The 22,483-nt window shown below is 53.5% G+C and overlaps 1 protein-coding gene across 3 annotated transcripts in view; it reads right to left on the reverse strand.

Moving 5' to 3' along the window:
* Window positions 1–743: 743 nt before the first annotated feature.
* The window catches only part of PPARGC1B (PPARG coactivator 1 beta), a 112,246-nt gene continuing 90,506 nt past the window's right edge, over window positions 744–22,483 (reverse strand). For 2 of the 3 annotated variants that reach the window (XM_082726284.1, XM_082726283.1), the window contains 8 exons: window positions 20,670–21,819; window positions 19,739–19,775; window positions 19,090–19,154; window positions 17,175–17,967; window positions 14,096–14,171; window positions 11,962–12,083; window positions 9,307–9,461; window positions 744–8,384 (listed from right to left, as the gene is read on the reverse strand). In XM_082726284.1, coding sequence (XP_082582410.1) covers window positions 8,284–8,384; window positions 9,307–9,461; window positions 11,962–12,083; window positions 14,096–14,171; window positions 17,175–17,967; window positions 19,090–19,154; window positions 19,739–19,775; window positions 20,670–21,819 — 2,499 coding nt within the window. In that variant the 3' untranslated portion in view covers window positions 744–8,283. The remainder of the gene's footprint in view (window positions 8,385–9,306; window positions 9,462–11,961; window positions 12,084–14,095; window positions 14,172–17,174; window positions 17,968–19,089; window positions 19,155–19,738; window positions 19,776–20,669; window positions 21,820–22,483) is intronic. The other variant, XR_014310516.1, reaches the window with a different exon arrangement.

Here is a 22,483-nt window from a genome sequence, read left to right on the forward strand (position 1 = left end):
ATAGAACATAGAAAGGAACGGCTTATTGTACTTGTTCTCATGTGTCTGTGATTTTCTTCACCAATGTTTCCACCCTTTGTGGGCACATGGAGATCCATGGGGCTCTTGCACTCAAACAGCACCTAGAAAATAAAGCTAAAGCAGCTTTCAGGCAAAATAAAGGCTATACCGCGAGAACCTGAAACCAAGGAAATGACACCACGTCCAAGACGGACAGTCCCGTCTTCACCTCTTCTGGGGGTAAGAGGGCACAGGAAAACAGCTCAAAGGCACGCACATGCAGCACACAGTTCAGGTCTGTTCTTCAGATCCTCTGGCCAGAAACGGTTTTTTGTGTGTGTCGGTTTGTTGGTTTGTTTTCTTTTGGGAGGACCAGAAACTGTTTTGCAGTTGTCAGTTGGTGAGTGTTTTTGCTTGAAAACATGTCAAAATATCACTTTCCGCATGTTTATTTAGTGCGCTCATGTGAAAAAGGCGATGTAGCCAGACAAGGAAGTCCTTGTGCAGAAAAGTGAGAGAATTTTCGAAAAGTCATAACGAGAAGCTGGGCACGAACGACTGGTTCATGATCTCCATGCAATGTGACAGAAGGAAGGAAGAGGGAGCTCAGAGTGCTGCAGGGTCCACTTGGACCAGGCTTTTCTCCAGGAAAGTGAGCCCAAAACCAGAATCCTTTTCCCACTTAGTGGGCAGGGTGTCCCTCAGCAAACACGTCGACAAATAAAGACACACCGGGATGGGGCTGTGGGTGGTATTTTCTTTTTTAATCTCCATAGTGTATTTGTTAAGTTTATTTATAAGCAGATCACTTCACTATTTACAGTACATGAGCATAGAGATTCTACAGTTTTTGTGATGTAAACAATAACCCCACAGTAGGAGTCTGAGGAAAGAAGCCAGTTCTGAAGTATTTACAGACGTTAAAATAGAACTTTATACTCACGGAATAATAATACATAGAGCAATTTGGTTAAATTATCTATGAAACTATAGAATCTGACAATGTACAAATACAGGAAAACGTTTTCTCATTTAGAAGGTAAGACAGATAAATCACACCAGAAATAAAATAGGGACGATGACAACCACAATAATTAAAAGCAAAGAAGGTGTCTTCCTTGCCTGTTACAGATAAAGTATTTATATAAATAAGGACACAACCCAACAAAATGGAAAAAATATATAAAAATCCTCTACCAATTAAAAAAAATAGCAAAACTAAAAACTCGATTCTCAATCATTAGCAGTGTCCTTTAAAAAATTAAAATTTAGCTTTCTATTATAAATAACAAAGCAGATGTGTCCCTCTGTGTAGGTGAAATTCTTGCACCTTTCTCAAGAAATGCATCAATGTAATTCCACACATACACACACAGGCATGCACACAAGCAGACAGACATACGTGCGCACGCACACACACAGACACACACACACACACAGCCTTGCGCTCACGCACCCCAGGCTGTAGTTACCTTGTTGAGCTTCCCAATAAATAATGCCCCCTACAGTAGTACCCCTGGGGATGCCCAAACCTAACAAGTTTAGCCATTCCCTGGTTTGACCCTGTCCCAGAGCCAGGGGAAAGCCCTGGCTTCCTATTGCTCAGAATTCTCTAGGCTGCATGGTCACACCAAGAGAAAAGGATTTGAGTCCAAGATTTGGAAATGCTGGAAGGGACCACAGGGACCACCTCGCCCAGTCGATTAAGGCTAGCTACAGACATCGTCTCTTTAGAAACCTGGGGTTGGAGAGAGGGGTCTTGTGTTGGTTCCAACCTTAGCAGCCGCCCCTGGAGGACACAGGTCCTCGAAGCCAATACTAATACCGGGGCACAAGGAGGCGGGCGTGAATTCCCAGAGCAGGCTGCACTGAGGCAAACTTCTGCATGGTCGTCTTTCCCAGAGACCATCTGGAAATTCAGGCAGTCCGCCTCCCTGTTCCACTGACCACACTCCCCTTGAGATCTCCAACCTGTTTCCATCGGACTCAGAACGCCCCTCAAGAAACAAAGTTGGGAAGAGTTTATGACTTTTTATTCCTAACACAAAAACATTTGACAACATTTTTCAATACAAAATACAAAACCAAACAAACAAACAAACAAACAAACAAAAAAACCCAAAAAACCAAACCTGTTTGGCTATTCAGTGGACCACATCAAAGGCCATGGCCAGGCCCCTCCCCCAATCCCTGGCCCTAGAATCCTCACACCTAACCTCTTTGCTCACCCCGAGGGTACAGTGCAGGCCACCTACCAGAGGTTCACTTAACAAGGTCAGCAGCTGGGCTGCTAGTATTGCAGTTACAGTAAACCCCTACTGGGCACCTGGACACAGGGTCCACTCCTGTCTCCTCTGCCCACAGGGTAATTAGTGTGCTTCTCAGTCTATGCAAGTCTACTAAGTGGTTGCTTCTGGAGTCTTCTGACTGGTGTTACACCAGATCCTAAGCACACAGACGGTTCACTCAGGCCATGACATTTAATTCCCCAAACTGGTGCTGGTCAGCAAGGTGGCCAAAGGATTTATTTGCCTTCCATCTGGGTAGCTGGTGGATACAGTCTTTGGCCACTAGAGGGCGACCAGACGTTGATAAGGCAAAGTGCTGAGGCGGACGCTGACCAATCCCTTCACAAGTCACCCAGGGGCAAGGCTGGCCAAGTGGGAAAGGAGGCTCTGTTGGGGTTCCTTGCAGGATCCTTTGACAAAACATACAGCACAGAGAGGGTTTAGCCATAGAAACATGTCTTTGAGGCATTGCTCTGACCAGGGCTGGACCACCTACAAAAACGTATTCTTCAAGCCCCCGGCTAGTGGAGCTGGGTTTCTATGCTGCTTCCAAAATCTGCATGGCATCATCTGGAAGAACTGGAATATCTGAAAATCTGTCCCCCGAGACCTCAAAGCCTCGGCCAGCACAGCTGGATTATTAAAGAAACGAAAAGCAAAAGCTGCCCTAAACATATGCAGCGTGATCAGTGCCTCCTGTTGCCCCATAGGTTTTACAATCATTTGAAGGAAATGTGTGAAAAGTGCCTAAGTGAAGCTGTTTTGAAAAAAAAAAAAAAAACAAGTGTATTGCTAGTATCGTCTGAGAGCGAGAGAGAAACAGCCAAGCGGTCACAACATTCGGATTAAAAGCTGTTCGGTGGGGACGATGACAAGGCTAACGTGAGATGTGCGACCGCCACCTAGCCAAGCTGCGGTCGAAACTCTCACCATCCCCATGAGAAACTATGGCTTAGATCTGGCCTGGGGAGCTGGCCTCCTCATACAAGGGAACTCGGCCAGGACCATGTGGGTTTGAATCTGCTGCTGGTTGGTGACCATGCGGAGAGCTCTCGCCCGGGGAAAGCAGCTGGAAGCAGCCCGAGGATGAGATCGGTTTCACAGGGAAGTGACGGACTCACGATGCTCCCACGTGTGAACCCCAGGAGTTCAAAAGGGACCCTGGTGCTTGTTCCGTCCAACGCTCTCCTTCCTTAGTGGAGAGAACACAGGCCCCAGATCACACAGCAAGTGAGAAGTGTTGGGTTTCTCACTGAGATGGCTTATAGTTAGGAGACTTGCTCTGTAAACCCATTTCCGTCAGCTGGGCTATTTTAGCTTTTTATACATACGTAAAAATAGGTACTGAGATCTAAACTCACTGTTCCCTTTCTCGAGGGCCTCCACCGAAAGGGCCAGCAAAGGGCTAGCCCTAGGATGGACTCTGCCACTATTTAGGAAGGGATCTCGCTCCCCTCTCGGACCGGCCCCCCTCCCAACCCCAGCCCAAGCCCTAGGAGAGTACCTCACACAGCCGAAGGAAACCCGTATTTGCCAGCGTAGAAACACGGAGCCAGGCTGAAATGTTGTGGTTTCTCAAAGTGCTTTTATTGGTTCAATGCAAAGTCAGCCTCTGCCTACTTCCTAGCATCCTTCGGCCGGCTCCTGGGGGTCCTCCCCCGACCCAGCGTCTGTTTTGGGCCGAGGGCATTTCTGTGGGTTTCCCAGCCCCCGAGCTCTCCCTCCATTTACCCTGTACCTCCAGACTCTGCACACCGCCCCGAAGCCCACCTCTGCGGGCAAATCCCCCCGGGGACTCGGGGCCTAACTTCAACATATTGCACAGAAGCACTAGCTGCTTGCTTTCTGCCCCAGTGGGAAGGGGTGAGGGGGTCCCTCTTCTTTGGCCAACAAAACCATGAGGTTCATTTTATTTGCTTTTGTACAGCATCCCATTCCTTTCCTTAGTCCTATCTGAGGGAAACCACTGCATCCCAGATGCTAAAAAAAGTACTACAGGTTTCTGACTCTGTGAGTCAGAGCAACCCACCGTCCAGGGTTTGTGCTCTCTCAGGCTCAGTTGAGATTTCAACAGAACCCAAGGCCTGGGGTGAGGTTCTCCCCATCCCTGCACAAGGACCACATTATCAAGGCCTTCCGTGCCACCACCTCTCACTACCCGCCCATTGGCCTCAGCGGGCAGGCCGCATATGCCTGGAAGAAACAGCTCTCAAAACTTCCATCAGCACAGGTTCTACGCAATGAAAAGTCTTCTAAGTGCACCTCTTCCTACACCAGGACGTGGGTGCTGAGTGTTTGCAGCTCAGAGCTCTCCTCCCTTTCTCCTCCTGCCCCTGAAGCACGCCCCCACCCCCCCGACCCGAGCACGGTCAGCATGCCACACGGCAAGGCCCCACAGCAGACGTGGACATCTGACTCGTGGCTCTTTGACTCAAAAGCTGTTTCCTGGATTGGGAGCAAGGTGTGATGGGCTAAGGGGGGGGTGGGTGGGGTGGGGGCTTCTCTGCACTCCATCCACTCATATTCTTTACCTCTTTGATGCATTTTCCTTCGGTAACCAGAACCCCCAAGAGTGAGGATTCTGATTCAGCCTGGTACCGACTGAGGAAGGAGATGAAGAATTCCACTCAGCGATTGGATCGGACATTTCTGGAAACACCAGCACGGCACAGAGATGGACAGTACAGCCTGGGCGGCTGTCAACACAGTCTACAGTAAGCTTTTATGGCAATCACATGTAAACATCATCCAGAGCAAATACTAGGACACAGCTACAGTGAGGTGGTTGCCAGTGGCAGCTGCTCCCTCTGGGTTCCTCCTTAATATGGTGGGCAAGAGACCAAGGTGTACTGGTTTTCCTGGAGAGACCCCGGAGTCTCCTTGGTTGTAATACACAGCACCGAATTGAGTCTTCCGGAGAGAGGTTGTCTGTAGGCTCGGTCAGTTTTTTAACTTGGAGCCTTGCAGGGATGGGACGGCAAGCAGAAGTGCCTCGTGCTCTTGGCCGGCCAGGATCCTCTCCCCATACAGCCAGCCCTGACCTGAGGCATGGTGCCACCCGGTGCCAAGCTCGGATCTCTGCTCTGCTCTAGGGGCAGGGGCTAAGTAACTTCGAGTGCCCTGTATTTATCTGAAGTGGATGGGGAGCCTCAGCTGACCCAGAGCACGGGAGGAGACACTGGTCTTCCACTAAAAATCTGCCTTTCTTTACCCTCCCCTACCACCTGCCCAGGGAAGAATTTCTGACTTAGGGCAAACCTAGAAACAAGCATGTAGGAGGAGCTTAGAGAACCTCTAGCCCAACTCCTTCTGCAGCAGAGGGGAGGGGGAGGGATTCTGTGACTTAGGTAAGACTCCAGGTCACCAAGTTCTTGGTGGAGCCAAGACTCAACGCAGCTTTCCAGACTCTGAATCTGGAGTTCCTTCCTACCGGCTTCCACAGGACGAACCCTCAGTGTACTCCTCAGTGCAAATTAGGACTTAGGAGAGGCAGCAGGCAGATTTCAATTCTACTCTAGTGCATTCCATACCCATCTACTATGTGCCTACTGTGCGCTAGGCAGTGAATAGCTATAAAAGGAATTTACAATGTTCAGGTCTGTGCTGTGGAAGTACCTTTGTTTGGTTCATCCTCATAAACCCCACCTCCCTCAAACATATCATATCTGCTATTCCGCTTGCCCCACACTCAAGTTAGGGTTATGTGTCACAGTATTATTGGGAGTCCCTGCCAGTGAATGGCTTTAGGGAAATTTTCTCTCATAGATCAGGACATGATAGAAAGGAATGGGCAGTATGAATCCCAGCCACCATTTGGTTCTGTATGATGGAAACCTTTCAAAAGATCAGACCAGAATGTCAAATGATAAACTCTGATCCATTAATAATGGCTGTCCAGAGTACTGTGCTCAGAGTTCTAAATGAACTCTCAAGCTCAAAGAACATGAGTTCTGTGGTCGATTGGTTATGCCTGCCACTGGCCAAGGATGTGGAAGTAGTGGTACATGTGTCACGTATTTGCCATCTTGAGCTAGATACCACCTTTGCAGAAGCTAAGAGCTGGCAGGACCTTAGGGATCAACTTGCCTACTTCTCCCCCTCAGTCCATTTCACAGAAAAGGAAACTGGGGCCCAGGAGGGATATATGGGAGCTCAAATTCCCTATTCCTTCTAAAGCCCGTTTCCTCCAGCCCTCTCCATGGGCTTGGAGTATGCTCATCTCCCAGGACATGCTCACTGGCCCAGCATTACTACTCAGGTATTCGATCACCTTAAAAATAACAGTAATAATCAACTACCCACTCTCAAAGTTGTAAGCCTGGCAGGAGCAACACACTGAATTAGCTTGTTGAGTTTAATGAGTTAATTTCAAACATGTTTAAAGCAAGCAGAACTTTTTGCTTTCTTTTTAATACAAAAATTTCCCAAGGAACCCTGACATCTGAACAAGATAAAGTTGGGAGCTGCTCTTTCTGAAGCAGCAGTCATGAGCTCATACCCTGCCTGGCCACACTTGCCTTCACAAACGGCCCCCAATGCACCCACAGAGCATCCCAGCTAGACATGGTTTGACATCACTCAAGAACATAAAATTTAAAGTAAAGCCCAATTAGAATGTTATCTAAGCTGGAAAGGACCTTGGTGATTGTTTTATCCACCCCCAGTCCTCACATGCCCCCACCTCACTCCCTCTGCCCCATGCTACCCAAACCCCCCTACAGGTGAAGGAACAGGAAAGATGAGCTGGTAGGAGGACGATGGGGTCGTGGCTGGCCCCAGAAGTATGACTGTTCCCTGATCACCTGCCTGTGCCACTCCAGGTGTGTCACTAAAGCTCTGGTGGCATGTCCACAGGTGTAGGCAAACCACAGAACCCTCTAGGTCGAGACGCATGCCGAGCCTAAACCTGCCTGATGCTGGGGAGCCAGCTGCTGACTTAACCTTCCAAGTAAGCCCAGAGGCCTCTAGCCTGTGGCCCAGCATAGCTGGCCTCACCTCTACCAGCCCCTGGAACTGTGCCTTTTTACCCAAAGCTACTGCAGCAGCATGGGATCAGTAATCAGGAGGCCTAGGCTGGGTCACTGCTCTGCCTCGTTACTGGCTGCGGGACCTCAGGCAAGGCCCATCACCTCTTGGGGCACTGCCCGCCTCACGTGGAAAAACAAGGATCAGGCGGCTCACCCCGCCTGCCTTATGAGGTCTGCCAGGATCTCAGCACTCCAGGATAGGCCCAAGTTCTGAGCACCAGCTGGCGTCCAGTGAGGGTTCTGACTGGAACTGGACCTGCACATGCTCAGTTTGACTCAGGGCAGAGCTTGGCAGGCAAGTCTCAGAAGCCTCTCTCCACTGCTCTGAGTTGTGGCTGCAGGCCACACTGCCCTGGGGACCAACCCACCAGCCACCCAGCACCTCTAGGGCTTTCTGGCAGAGGGAGCAGAGTAGCTCAGTGGCAAACACCTCACGACAGTGCATAGTTAAAAAATCAAGGAAGCAATACAATAATCCCAGGCACAGTACGTCTGAGCCATAAATACATTATTTGAAGGATATATTTTTTTTCTTCAATTAAAAATGAGCATATAATCCTGATTCTATTCACGAGTAACAATTTCATCATCACATACTACGGACAAGAAATGTTATGGTGAACACGGCTGCACGTCTACGAGGGAAGTCGGTCAGGGAGATAAGGGACGTGGGGGACTGACCCAGCACTGGGAGGCGCGCCCGGGGCCGCCCGCCGGAAGCGAGGACGCTACAGTGGCAGTGGGACGTCAACATCATGGAAACTCACAGACAGAAGCAGCTTTGTTCAATGTAAACATTGATTTTTTTTTTTTTTTAAAAGGACAGCAGTTTCAAGTCTCTCTCTCTCTCTCTCTCTCACGCGCTCGCGCTCTGGCCTTCTCGTATACTTAATTTCTTTGAAAACGTAAACATATTGGAAGGGCCTTGTCTGAGGTATTGAGGTATTCCTCGAAGGTTAAGGCTGTTATCAATGCAGGCTCTGCTGGGCCTCCTTCAGTAAGCTGTCAAAATCCATGGCTTCGTACTTGTTTTTCATGGACGCAGGGAGGGCCTCTTCTGAATTGGAATCTGGGCAGGGGGTAAAGGAGTCAAGGAGAGGGGAAGGCAGTGAGCAACTCAGAGAGGCCAGGCGGTCAGAAGATCTGCCACCAGGGTCAGCCCGTGGAGCACGAGTGGCCGAGGCCTCAGGCAGCACCAGACAGCAAGCACTACCCCCTGCCAGCCGACTGGGACTCCTCTGCCAGGTCATTAGTGTCTTGGGGCTGCCCTGTTTCCAGAACGTGGTGGTCCCAACTAGCATACCCCAGAGCTCCTCTCAGGCTCCAATATCCTATACATCTGTTTCCCTAAGAGCTTCCTGCCCACTAGGAGACCATTGCCAGAGTCACATAAGATGGCCTACGAAGCTAGGACGGCCTCATGGTGCAGAGATGGAACCAGGTCCCACGTGCGTGGACGGGCAGCCAGGCGCAACACCGCCTGGCCAGGAGCCCTCTGCGTTTCCTCTCCCTCAGCCCCATACTATGGAGGCCATGTCAGATTCCCCTCTATAGAGCGTTCTCTCCTGAATGGTACGTGTCTGTCCTTCTTCACTAACTCGTCCCCCAATGGTGAGGGGTGGGGGGACGATATCATTTCGCTGTGGCCCGTAAACTGACAAGGCTGCCTGCTGCCTGTTGGGGCGACCATGGAATGCCCCCGAAAAGCAGCAGGGCAGCCACAGGCCCTGTGAGGTCAGAGAGACAGTTAATCTGGTTCTGCCAGCTGGCTGTGAACTTAAGACCGGACCTTCCAAGAGGCCACAAGGGCCTCAAATCTCTCTCTTGGTACCAGTCTTGAGACAGGACAAGATGGACCAGAGACCAGAAGGAAAACAAGATGGCAGCCTCCAGCCCGCGAAGTTTTACCCATCGGCACACTTTAGTGTGGGAGCTGGGTCCACAGGGGGCTTTAGGTGTTCCCAGAGTGTGCCAGGGCCTTGTGCACTTACCATAGTCAGTGTGTCTGGGCCGGCAGAAGTGCGGGAGGTCCCCGCAGCTCAGCTGGAAGGAGGGCTCATGGCGCTTCCGCAGGGCAGCGCCCTTCCTCAGAGACAGGGCCGCGTGCTCAGAACACCGGTAGGTGATGAAGCCATACTTCTCGCCTCTGTGGGGAGAGGTCGGGGGAGCGCGTTACTGAGTCAGCTTCGTCGACACTCTCGGAGCACCCACGATGAGGTGCCGAGCAGAGACCCACACTGACTCAGTGACCCTGTCGCACGGTCCCCGAATACAGAGGATGGTAATCCCAGCCCAGCAATAGTCAGAGCAGGTGATGCACAGACTGGGCGCCTCCACCTTCAGACCGCCCTGTGAGTGGCTCCTGGCTCGTTCCCCACCTCAGGGATGAGGAAACTGGCTCCGTGCTCAGAATTTGCCCAAAGGTGAACAGCAGGCAGGGTAGGGTACTCAAACTCGGGACTCCCGCCAAGAAAGCTTATTTGCCTCATCTCTACCCCAACTCTATCTCTCCTGCCTCCTTCGAAGCCAGAGCTGGCCACCACCTCCTTGGCCGCGAACATGGCCTCCCCCTCCCCTAATATAGCCGGTGTTTGTATACATCTCGTCCTCTGGGGTACACAACTCTGCCTGCTCAACACTTCTGCCTGCTCAGCACCCATTCCCCTTCCTCTGACAAAGGCGCCCCGTGCTCCCAGAGACTCGTCTGAGGATGATCCTGCTGCCCAAAGCAGAACTTCAAAGACTCTATGCCAGCTCTTGGCTGGAACTGTGAGGGAGACCCCTCCTTTCCCTGGTAGGGAGGGAGGTCAGCTTAGAGCTCCAGGCAGGCATTCTGCCACCGAAGGGCAGCCTGCACGAGGACGATGCTGAGGCAAGGGGGACCTGAAGTCAGTTCTTCCTGCAGCTGTTCAGCTCCACAAACAGGAAGGAAAAGCATCCTGGCTGCTAGTCCCTCTGCTATGTATAATTCTCAGGACAGAGACAAGGTGGAGGTCTCCCACCGCCCAGGACAGGCTCACCAACACTGGGCGCCCAAGAAACACTTGGCTGAATCACATTTCCCAACACCTCTCTGAACCAGGCCAAAGTGGGACCCCTTCTGCCTCCTGAAACGTCCAGGACTGCTCGCTCTGTTTTTCATGTTCTTTGCATCTGATGCTCTGAGGTTTACGCAAAACTTCAAACTTCAAACTGTGCAGTGACTTTCTTTTTTTAAATTGTGATAAAAACACCAAACATAAAATGTACCATCTTTAGATTCTACTTGTACAATGACTTTCTCTTTTATTTTTAATTGTGATAAAAACACCAAACATAAAATATACCACCTCTCAAACAAGCGGATAGTTCAGTAGCCGCTTTAACACACAGTAGTGTGTTAAGTACATTCACTCGGCTGAGAACAGACCTCCCCTCTCTCTGCTTGTCGTTTCCAGGACTCTGCCTGACTCCAGATACCTCACGTAATGGAATCATGCAACCTGTGTCTTTCTAAGAAGGCCGATTTCATGGAGCATAAAGAGGTTACGATTATCAAGGTTCATCCACGCTTGCAGCACGAGACAGGATTTCCTCCCTTTCTAAAGCTGAATAATACTCCATGGCAGGCAAAGACTACATTTTGTTTATCCGTTCATGAGTCAACAGATACTTGCGGTGTTTCCACTTCTTGGTTATTGTGAATAAAGCTTCTATTCACATGGGCGTGCAAATATCTCTTTGAGATCTTGCTTTCCAATCTCTGAAGTATTTACCCAGCAGTGTGATTGCTGGATCATACGGTAACTATCCGTTTCATTTTTTCAGGCACCGCCACACCAGTCTGCATTCCTGCCAACGTGCGCAAGGATTCTGATTTCCACCCACCCTTGTCAACACCCGGAATGTTCCGTAGCCGCCTTAATGAATATGAAGTGTGTAATGATCCCTACACAGAAATTATTTTCTCATTGAAGCTTTCTAAAAATAGCGTTAAGTTAGAATTTAAAAACCTTAATCATCTACTTGGCAAACGCAATGGGAGATACTTCCGCATTACCTCAAAACCGACCAAGCTTTGACATCGAAGTTGTGTGTTTACACGCAACCTGGTCTGGCAGAGCCCTTGGCAGATGACCACTGTGACCCCAGGGGAGCGAGGAAAAACCAAGATTCCCAGCAGAGTAAAAGGCCTGAAACTCGCTGCTCTGGAGAAACGGAGGGATGTGAGCAGCAGGGAGGTTCCAGAACACATGTGCAGCTAAGCCTCAGGGACTGCCTGCTGCCCTGTACCAGCCCCAGGGTAGAGAAGGTAAAGCAGATCCATGGGCTGCGGACTCAGCTCTGCTACTCAATAACTAGCTGCTCACTTAACTTGTCTGAGCTCCCCAAGAGGGAGAACGATAGAGTGCCCAGGGCACAGGCTTGCCAGAAGGCTGAAGAAAATGCACAGGAATTACCTGGCACTTAGCAAACCATGGGCTTGCTGCTGGACCGTGACTGGACCTTCTCAGGGGCCTGACTCCAGGTCCAGGCTGCGGCATCATCAGATTTTCATCCCATCTTCTCAAGCGTCTCTGTGTGGCCAGCCCCGGACGGGGCCCTCTGCCCCTCCCTACCCCTCCCCACCCCTCCCCGCTCTCCTCCAACAGCTTGAGCCGACTCACCTCTTGCTTCTGGTCAGCACCTGGCACTCCACTATCTCACCGAACACTTCAAAGCGCCTCTTCAGCTCTCGGGAGCTCATGTCACTGGAGAGATTCCGAACATACACCACACGGCCTTCGCCCTGTTCAAGAAAAAAAACACAGAGAGGCCCAGTCACTGTCTGGCTTCCTGGGACCCCCTTGATGGTGGGCTCCTGTGGAGTCCTCGTCCTCAGCCCGTGACACCGGGCCAAGCAGGTGGCGGCAGCTGGGGCTAGAGTCAGAGGGAGGGCGATGACGATCCTTATCCCAGAAGACCAGCCTTGCTGCAGGAAGGGCTGCTGAGTGTCGGGTGGGAATGGCTCCCAAAGGAAGCAACAGCTCCCTTGAAGGCAATGAGCAGAGAAGGGACAGAGACAAGAGAGGAGCTCATGATCATTCACGGAACTGCCTACTTCCAGAGTTGTGGTCTGAGTCTGGGACTTTTTTTTTGGCAGTAGGGGAGGCTGTAGTCGAAAGGCAAGTTGCCCAGATGGTAATGGGCAAGGATGGGGAACCAGGTCATTGTGGGGGTCATGGTGGGCAGGGAGGGAAGACCATGGGATGCAGGCCCTCGGGCTCAGGGCCACCATCGTCCTCTGCTTTTACCAGGACAGCGTGTGTAGACACTGGGACTAAGATCACTTCAGGTGAGCTAGCTGCCATTCTGTGGGCCCCTAGAACAGTCCGGCAGAGAGAGGGGTGGGGAGAAACCCAGACTGGAATGTCCCCTCCTCTCCTCTGCTCTGACTGGATCCCGTTCAAGCCACCGCTGGCAGTAGAGCTGCTCTGACCCACTAGGTCAGCTCTAGCGGCGTTCCCGGAAAGCCATGCTCTGGTGGCTAAAACGGGCAGGTTCTGGTTTGGACAGGTTTCTCTGGGAAGAGGGTAACGCCAGTGATTCTGGAGCCTTCCCATTCTCATCTCACAGAAGTCAGGGGTGGAAAGCAACGCCCAGGGGCCACGGGTGGGCTGCGCCGTCAGGACAGGGAAGCGGGTTCTGCTCAGTGAAGGAATGCCCTCCCCCACACCCAGGCTCCTGGCAGCTCCTTCCACCGACAAGGTTCTTTGCTGCCTCTGCCCCACGGTCCTAACACTGCCTCGCTGGCGTCTAGCTCCTTGCCGATGCCTTTCCCGGACCGCCCCATAAATACACCCTCCTCAACAGTCAAAACACGACTATTTCAGAGGCTTCAGCCTGACATGATTAATCCCACCGTGCCTCTCCCCATCTCTGATTACAGTGTTTATTCCTTGTTTATGAGTCTGTTGCCCTTCTCTCTGTTCTGCCCCAGCCACAGGAATGGGGACCACGTCCGTCTCGCTCATGCCAAGCACGTCACAACCGCCGAATGGTCACACACGGATTCCAGAAGATGCTCCAGGCATAGCCCGTGGTGGTCAGTGCCTGCTGGCTGACACCTGTGTGTCTCCAGGGTACACGACCTCACGGAATCCCCTACCTCCGCCCTGAAGCCCCTGTCCTGGGGCAAGGCCATCAAGTGCAAGTCTATTTGTCTTTCTGTGCCCCGTCTTACTTCCCTCCCTTTCTTTCTAAGTGTCATGGAGGAGCTGGTTCCAGCTCCCCTCTGCAGCTTCCTGGCACAGCCTGGGCCCGCAGACTAACTGTGGGGGAGGAAGAGGGAGGTCAGTAGGAAGCAAGGAGCGGGCTCTCCTGGTTCCTTAGCCCTGATCAAGCTGGGGAAGTCTTGGGAAGGACAAGGCCCAACTGCCTGTGTACGGATGAGTAAGCTAGGGCTCAGGGAAGCTGGGAGACCTGCCCAAGGTCACATAGAAGGTGATAGCAGGGCTGCTCTGTGGCCTGGTTGGCCCAGCTCTGCTCCCCCGCTCCCCCACCAGAGCCTGCCCTCTTGGCCCTGTCAAGCTGCCAGTGCTCAGCCTTAAAATCACCCCTGAATGCGGTGGCCGCACTTTGCATAATGTCACCTCTGATGCCCTTTGGGGACCCTGGTGCTTTTTGAAGTCAGAGAAATGGAATTATCTCATGCGGGCCGCAGCCAGCCTCAAAGGGCTTCGGGTCTAGGAAGCCCCGGCCCATCCTGATGCCCCTGCTCTTCCCCACTTGCTTCGGGCTCCGGGGCCCCAGATCACTTACAATGGCCTTTTCCCGCCGCTTCCTGGCATGCCGGACGCTTGGCGTTCCGTCTGAACACGGCCCTCTGCTCTCACATCTGTCAGTGAACAAGCAAAGCAGAGGCACTCACTCTCAGGAGGGGCACGGCAAGGTGGGTGGGGGGCAGCTGCCCCAGGAAGCAAGGGACGCTTCTTCAGAACTCACTCACGAGAGCGCCAGCGGAAGCCCAGCTTCCCCGCCAGCAGCGACGGCCCAGGGTCTGCACAATCTGGCCAGCTTCTGGGACTGGATCCCTGGGAACTACCATGTCGCTCATCAGCACCCTACCCTGCCATGAGGGGTGGAAGGGCCCTTTTGCTTCATTACTGCATTTGCTCTGATGGAGGAAAGCAACCTATGAGGTCGTGTGTTTCCCTGTTTTCCAAAGGCAAACCCTGAGGCTCAGGTTCAATATGGCATCCGCCTAAAGCTAGGACATGGGGGAGCCAGAGCTAGAAGGAGGGCTGCTGACCCTAGACGTCTGCTCTCTAGCACTTGGTGCCCAGCCAAGAGGCGATCCCGACTGTCGCAGTTCCCACGGTCATGCTGGCCATTAGGCGCGTCAGCCCACACAGTCCCGGGACACTCCTGGATGCCACACGCCTGCCTCCTTTCGGCTGTCTGCATGCTGCCTCCTCCTCCAGGGAGCCAGCTGTCGGAGTGGAAGCAGCATGGCATGCGCCGGAGGGGAGTCCCAGCTCTGCATATTCCGTCTGCGTCTGTGGGAAATTCAGCACGCAGGATAAGCACATCGTCCAGTCGGGCAGCCTGCATTTGAATCCTGGCTCTACCGCCTCCTGGCTGGGTGACCTTGGGCTAGTTACTTACATCCCCTTTGCTGCAGTTCTAGGACGGTAAGACGGGGAGAACTGACTACACCGCCTTGGCCATTTGTGAGGCACGAATCAGAAAATGCTGAGCTCAAGAGCTGCTGAGTAACTGCTGGCTTGCCTTTCTGTTGTACCTCTTAGAGCCTTAGCTCCCTCACCTACAAAATGGGGATAAGAAGCAGATGTGCCCTCCAAGTGCATCTGTGAAGCTAAACAGGGTCACGGAAGGGGCTGTGACTCACAATCTTCAGAGGGCTAGAAATAACAGAGGGTGCCTGAGTGGTTTCTGTCGGGAGAGTGTCTGACTCTTGACTTTGGCTCAGGTCAGGATCTCAGGGTCATGAGACCTAGTAGGGCTCCACACTGGGCGTGGAGCCCGCTTGGGATTCTCTCTCTCCCTCTCCCTCTGCCCCAACCTCTCTCTCTCCAATTAAAAAAAAAAAAAAAAAAAAGGTGCTATAAATAACAAATACCATCATCCATTTGCAGACTGGCAGTTTCCCACCTAAAGGGCTGAGAGTGACCGGAAGGTACCATGGGGTTTGTGTTATGAAACCAGCTCAAAACACTTCTATGGACCAATGTTGAGTACTAGAAGCACAGGTTTTAAAAAATGTGGGTCTGGAGAAGACGGAGGATGACTGGTTTACCAGGTTCACCAGGCGCCAAGTTCTGTCAGCTGAGCAAGACCAGAGTTAACCCATTAATTTTCTCTAGGGAGCAGAAAAAGCCAGCCCTGAACTTGGCCCAAAAGCTAGAGAAGGAAAAGGAGAAGTCATAGGAGTTTCTAGAGGAGCTCCCATCTCTCCGCAGGTGAGGGCGTGAATGCAGGCCTTCCCCCGACAGCCTGAGCTGGTCAGGAGGGAGCAGAGGCCAGGAAGCTCCCGCTCCAGCCTTGGGGGGATGTGTTTCAAAAACAAGACAGCCTTAGCAGCTTCTGAGCTACTAAATGTTGCAGAGGAAACAGCCTAATGCAGATGCCAAGTCACTTAGCGCACAGTGACCCGTGGGGAAAGGAGAATGGAGCCAGAAAGAGGGCCCAGAGAGGTCTGACCAATCACACTGGCTTATTACGTAGAGGGGCTTTTAGAAAAATCAAGAGGGAACTCATTTTGAGTAACAGGTAGCTCAGGGAATCTTAACCTTAGTGTCTGGAGAATCTACAACCCCCCCAAAATTGAATGCCCAGTTAGAGGTCTACGTCTATTTTAAAGGGAAGACGCATATTTGCTTGATTCAGATTTTCAAACAGATACAAGCTGCTGGGGTAGATATATAAAGCTGAGTTTCTCTAAGAAAAGATATTTTTCTATTACCTGAATTCTGGGTCTCAGAGTATGGCACTCTGGGGACATCATCATCTCCTGGGAACTAGTCAGAAATGCGGATTCTCCCCCACCAGCCCCAGACGTATAGAATCAGACCCTGGAAGGGTCCAGCCCTCTGTCCACAGGGGAACAAGGGTCAGGTGGTTGCTGCAGGGCTCTAGACCCAAGAGCACCACCTAGTGGTCATTCAGGTTCATCTCAGGCGGAGGGTTTGGGACCTGCACTGACCCTCCTCCGGGCCTCCCTCCGCTGAAGAATCAGGGCCTGCTCTGATCAGGGAGAGAAGCAACCTGTCTCCACCAACATATGCCAAACCTCCACTCTTTCTGCCTGGCTCCCCGCTGACTTTTGGACCAGCTCCTTCTTTCGGACCAGTCCAGGGACCCAAGATATTATGAGCACACAGGCTCATGAGGCATCATCGCTGTGGGAAGGTAAAGCAGCTTCCAGGCACCGAGAAATGGGATGAAACCTTATCGCTGCTTTAAATCCAGGGTTTTGTTTTTTTTTTAGAACACAGATTAGAATTCTGCGATTATCCTTTCACGTGTAAATGTCACACAGATAAAAGACTGGATTTGATTTACAAATGTAAAAGCAGAAAACACAGATGTGTAAGGGACAAGTTCATTTAGACATAAGGCCATGAGTGGCCAGAAGTGGGCTTTCTTTCTCTCCTGGAGCCAGAAATTTGGGGGACTCCTGACCATCACACAGCCAGCTTTGCCTGCCCCTAGGACTTGCCCACAACCCCCCAGGGACACCACCCCCCGGGACCTCTGACCGGGACATGGGCCACACAGGGAGACAGCCATAGCTTCAGGGCTCCTCCCTTCTGAGGCACCCTGGGAACTAGGGTCCTCAGCTACCCATCTGAGGTCCTCTGAGGCCACCCATCCATACCTGAAGGTCCTTCGAGTGGCTGGTGACCGGGAGCGGCAGGAGGAGGAACCAGAGCTGGAACGGCTGCGGGAACAGAGCTGCCGACCGGCCTTGCTTGGTGGGCTCTGGTAGGGGCAGTGGTCAGAGCGAGGGGGACTGACCCCCGAGTCCTCTTCATCATCGTCTTCCTCCTCCTCCTCCTCCAAGAGGAAGCTGCTCTCACCACTGCTGCTGCTGCTGTCCTCAAAGACCGTGTCGTATTCGGGACTCTTACAGGAGGCCAGGTCTTCGTCCTCCAGGGCGGTCTCTAGGAGCCCAAAGTGTTTGGTGAGGCTGGCACGGATCTCGTGGTCTCTCAGTAGCACACTGTCCTTGGCGGGGGCACCGCCATCACAGCTTCTGTCTTCCTCCCTGCTGGAGGCCTGCTCCTCAGCCCGTGGGGCACCCTGTTGGGGCCAGTCCTCAAGGTGGACCCCAGATGGCTCCCAGGACCTCAGCACCTTCCTCTGCAGGGTGCCTTCTGGCTTGAGCACCTGGCAGTAATCGTGGTCTCCAAAGGAACAGGAGAAGGGGCGCTTCTGACCTGTCTGGGAGGCTGGCTGGGCTGAAGCATGCCGCAGGTGGGACAGGAGCTCACTCCGTTCTGGGTGCTTCTTTGGCAGCTTGTGGGCAGCCGCCGTGGTGGCCCCAAGCTGGAGACTCTCCAGGCTGGGGAGGCTGGGAGCTCTGTCTTTGCCTGGGCTGTGTTTGATGTCTGGCTTGAAGGGGTCCTCCTCTGTGGGCTTATATGGAGGTGTGGTGGGTGGGGTGAGTCCTAGCCAAGCAAGAGGAGAACCCTGTGAGGTGGAGACAGATCACTTCTCCAATGGACAGAGACTCTAGTTTGGAAAGGCAAGTAAGCAGCACAAACACCGCCACTTCCCCAACGGAATGAATGGCAGGCATCACTAATCGATCACTGCATTGCTGGCTGCGCCTGAGTGGGACCCGGGACTTCTCACAGTCCACAGTCAATCTTGGGCAGGCAAGTGATGAAATCCCCCTGCTGTCCCTCTGGAGCCTGACCACAGCAGCCCAAACCTTGAGGTCATTTGAGGTATCATCCAACTCCTCAATAAGCCGTCTCCACTGCCTCTGATGTCTCCCAGAGTGGAAAGGAGGCAGGCACCACAGGTCAATTCTCCCACCTGGACAGGACCACCACAGTGCCATCTGTGTTTCCTGCATCTAACCTTGGCCTCCATCCTCCCCAGTGCACCCAAGGGAACTTGATAAACGCTCGAGATCTCTTCCTTCTGGGTCTCCCGCAGCCTCCAGGATCAAGATCAAACCCTCAGCCTGGCATTCCTCTCGGCCTCTTGGATTGCTCCCTCCTGCCCATCCCCTTTTGCTAAGCAGCAATTCCAGGTAACCAGCCTCCTCAGGGGCACCTGAGATTTCACCCCATGTGCCTTTGCTCCTACCACCAAGAATCTCCTTCTTGCCTCTTCATCTCCCCAACTTCTGCTCCTCCCGCAAGCCAGCTTGTAAGCCCCTGCTCTGGATGCCTTGCAGATCTTCCCCAGGGCCACATGTCTGCCCGCCCCACCCCGCCTCTTCCTCCATGCTCCCAGAGCGTGGGCACATCCTTATTTATAAATGAGTGTGCCTGGAACAGAACCCGGCGTGGCCTGAGTCTGTCTCCTACAGAAGGTGGTAGGCTCCTTTGGGAGAAGACATGGGTCTCGTCTTCTCCTAACCTTGCCCTCAGCTCATGTGCGGACCATTTGTAGCTGAATGGCTGCCCCCCCCACCCCTTACAACACTCCTCCTCTGTACCTTCAGACCCTGTGCCACGGCAGGGAGGGCTCGATGGGGCCGCTCGTGTGAGGGACTCGTCGCCAGGAGTTGTGTCAGCTCCCCCAAGGGCACCCTACCAGCCAAGCCCCTGGCTCACCTGCGGTGCCAGAGAGCTCCACTGTCAAGGTCTGCTCAAAGCTCTTCCTGCCAAAAGGAGGGTCACTGGTGGAGGTGGGGAGAACAGAAAGGCAAGAGGCCAATCAGCAGCAGGCTCCACTTCCCCAGCATGCAAGGAGGGCAGGGGGACCCTGTGACACACCCTAGTTCTGCCCACAGAGGGGGGTCCCGGGGAGAATTTTCTGGAAAAACCCCATGCTGGCTTAGAGGAACTGAAAGCCGCATATAGCCCTCGCAGGAGACAGACACATGGTAAGCATCATCACCTTCCTTATTTTACAGACAAGCACCTGAGGCCCGCACAGGGGAGGAGACTTGCCCAAAGCCACACAGCATGATCAGCTTTCCCCTGCAGAGAAAAGAATTCCTTCCCCCTCCCCCGTCCTGGAGAGGACAGCTGATGAAATGGCCTGAAACCTTAATTCCCCCGCTTTCCCTGGGTCTGCAGAGACCTCCCTTGTAAGGGAGCCCAGTTACAGAGAGCCCCACATGGCAAGAGGACAGGGGCATAGGGACAGGGGCAGGCACAGAGGCTGATAAGCCACCCACCCCCACCCCCACCCCCGATACACATACCCATCAGGACAAAAACTCATGGAATAACATACTAGTGATTTCCAAAAATCTACCTTTGTGACAAGGCCAGCATGAGGCACCTGGGAGAGTCTGAAAAGAAGATGAAAAAGAAAAAAATGAGATTCCCTGACAAAGCATCACTAGGAGACGTTTCCCTCTAGAGGAAACCCTGAACTCTCACTGGTACCAAGCAGGGCTCCCTGCAGGCATGTGACCAAAGGCCTCTGTCATTTTTCAGGGAAGGGCAGGACAACTCAATGCCACCTTCATTCCCAGGGTCTCAGCAACATTAGCTGCAGGCTGACTACTGGAGGTTTTGGAAAGAGCAGGTAGGTACAAGGGTGGCCCCTTCTGGCCAAACAGTGAAGTACAGCATGGGGGTGGACAGATGGACGTAGGACTTGCAAGCTGAACGGGTTGCTGGATACCTCTGTGCCTCAGTTTCTGGGTCTGACCACGGAGATTATGCCAGGCCCCCTGTGAGGAGTCAGTGGGGTTAAGCTGTGTCAGGTTTTAGACCAGCACCCTGACACAGCCAATATACAACAGACACCCGTTAAAATCACCACCACTGCTCCCATTTAAAATTCAATGTCATTAGGGAGCTGCATTTACAGACTCACTCCTCTCGTCACATCATCACCGAGGATGTCTCCTTTAGAGCACGTGGCACAATTTGTAATTCTCTCCCTTTTTTATTTACTCTGTGATTGCCTGTCTGCCCACTGACACACAAGCCCCATGAAAGCAGGCATCTCGCTCTGTGTCCACTAAAGTGGTGCCTGGCCCATGCATGACGCAAAACTCAGAGATGGCTGGGTGATTTCTGAAGATCCGCCCAACTAGCCCACTGCACAGGAAGGGAAGTCGAGAGCCAGAGAGTGGAAGGGACTTGCCCAGCACAGGGCTCCTGGCTCCCAGTGCAGTAGGGTATGCCATACCCCACCCCTGCCCCCTCTCTTGCAGACCACCAACTCCGACTACCTCTGGAAGGGAGCCGTGGGCAGCTGGGGTCCTCATCCGTGTCCCCACACCCACTCTCACAGGGGCTCTCCAGAGCCGGGATCTGGGGTCCCCGTGGGAGCTGCTGGTCTTGACCACTGTCCTCGTCCGTGGGGCTGCCCAGTGCCCCCTCCACGTTGTAGGCTTCCGGAGCCAGGCGCAGTGACGGCAGAGCTCCTTGGGGCTCTGCAGGGACCAGAGACTCATCGGAGAATGCCAGCCAGGGCCCCAGCTCCGGGTTCAGTCTCCTGGAGCGCCGCACGGGGCACACCACGTTCTCCAGCTTCCTCCCCAGCTTGGTCCATGGCAGACCTCGGCCCGGTCTTTTCCGGCCCCATTCCTCCTCCTCCTCTTCTTCCTCCTCTTCCTCCTCTTTTTCTTCTTCCTCCTCCTCCTCCTCCTCTTCCTCCTCCCGCCGCAGCCTGGCTGACCGGCTGGCGTGTCCTTTCACCGCAAGGCGCAAGGGCCGCAGGCTGGGTCTGGGCCCAGTGCTCCTGGGCGAAGCTGTGATCCTCACCTCCTCCACGGGGGACGGGTGGCCAGGGGAGGCCTGGCTGTCTTTGGGGGGCCTGGGCCTGGGGCGGGGCGTGAGGGAGGCATAGACAGGTGTGGCCAGGCGGTAAGGTTTGCTGACATCACAGAGGACATCTTGAGCCAGAAGTTCCCTCAGGATGGAGAATTCCGCCCAGGAGCCTTTGGAAGGGTGCTGGGACCGGGGCCGGGGCTTGGCCTGTGTGGAGGGGCTGCCGCAGGGCTGGGGGGCTGGCTCTGGGGCCTGGGGGGGCAGCTTCCTCTGGGGCAGGCAGTACGTATGCATGTAGTGAATGAGCTGCACCATGGCCTGCGTGTCGTCCCGGGAGCCTTGGGCGCCGGAGCCCGCTCCACCCGGTGCTGGGGAGGCCTGGGGCGAGGCCGGAGTTGGCTGGGGGCTCGGGCAGTCCTCCCCAGCTTCCTCCTCCTCCTTGGCAGGAAGCTGGGGGCTCAGGGCGGGTGGGGGCCACACGCCCCTGTCTGGGGAGCGGGCTGCAGTCTGAGGGCAGGACGGCACCGAAGTGAGGTGCTTATGCAGTTCGGTACAACTCCGGCTCTGAGACTGCGTCGTGGGGGCCCTCTTGTCTTGGGTGCCGTCCACCTAGGGAGAGAGAGAGAGAAGGCCGAGTGAGGCGGGAGGCCCGCACCGCCCCCCTCCACTCTGCCCCACACCTGTAAGCCACTGGTCAGGGCTCACGTGGCATGTGGCAGTGCTCGGCTGACGAGGAGCGAAGGAACCAGCAGCCTCCTCACAGGCCTCCAGCCATGGATCTCGTCCCTTCCCGCTTCACTGCCACAGCCCTGCTCTGACCACCCTGCTCTCCTGCACGATGCCCTTCAGTAGTGGCACCGGGAACTACTGTTGGTTGCCTGCGTGTGGGGACAGCGAAGGATTGGACGTGGCGGTGCTGGGGAGCTTTCTGGGATGATGGCAAATGTTCTAAAACTAAACTGTGGTTATGGCTGCACAACCGTGTACATTTAATACAAATCATCCAATTATATTTTCAAAATCAGTGCCTTTTCTGATATTTAAGTGACACCCCCATAGAACTGTTTAAAAAAAAAATCCTGATTCTTCCTCAAGGGCATGATGCTGTGGTTAAAGTCCTCTGCAGGAGTGTCCAGGGGCCCAAGGGGAAGGACTAAGTGCAGGCTCTGAGTCACGGGCCTGCAGGGAAATCACCTCTGAAACCTCTCTGAAAGTCTTGGAAGATGGAGCCCATGGAGGAAAAGGGATTTGCTTCGCTCCTTGGTGTTCAGGA

This window comes from Mustela nivalis (genome assembly GCF_964662115.1).
Source record: "Mustela nivalis genome assembly, chromosome: 3".
Classification (NCBI taxonomy): Eukaryota; Metazoa; Chordata; class Mammalia; order Carnivora; family Mustelidae; genus Mustela; species Mustela nivalis.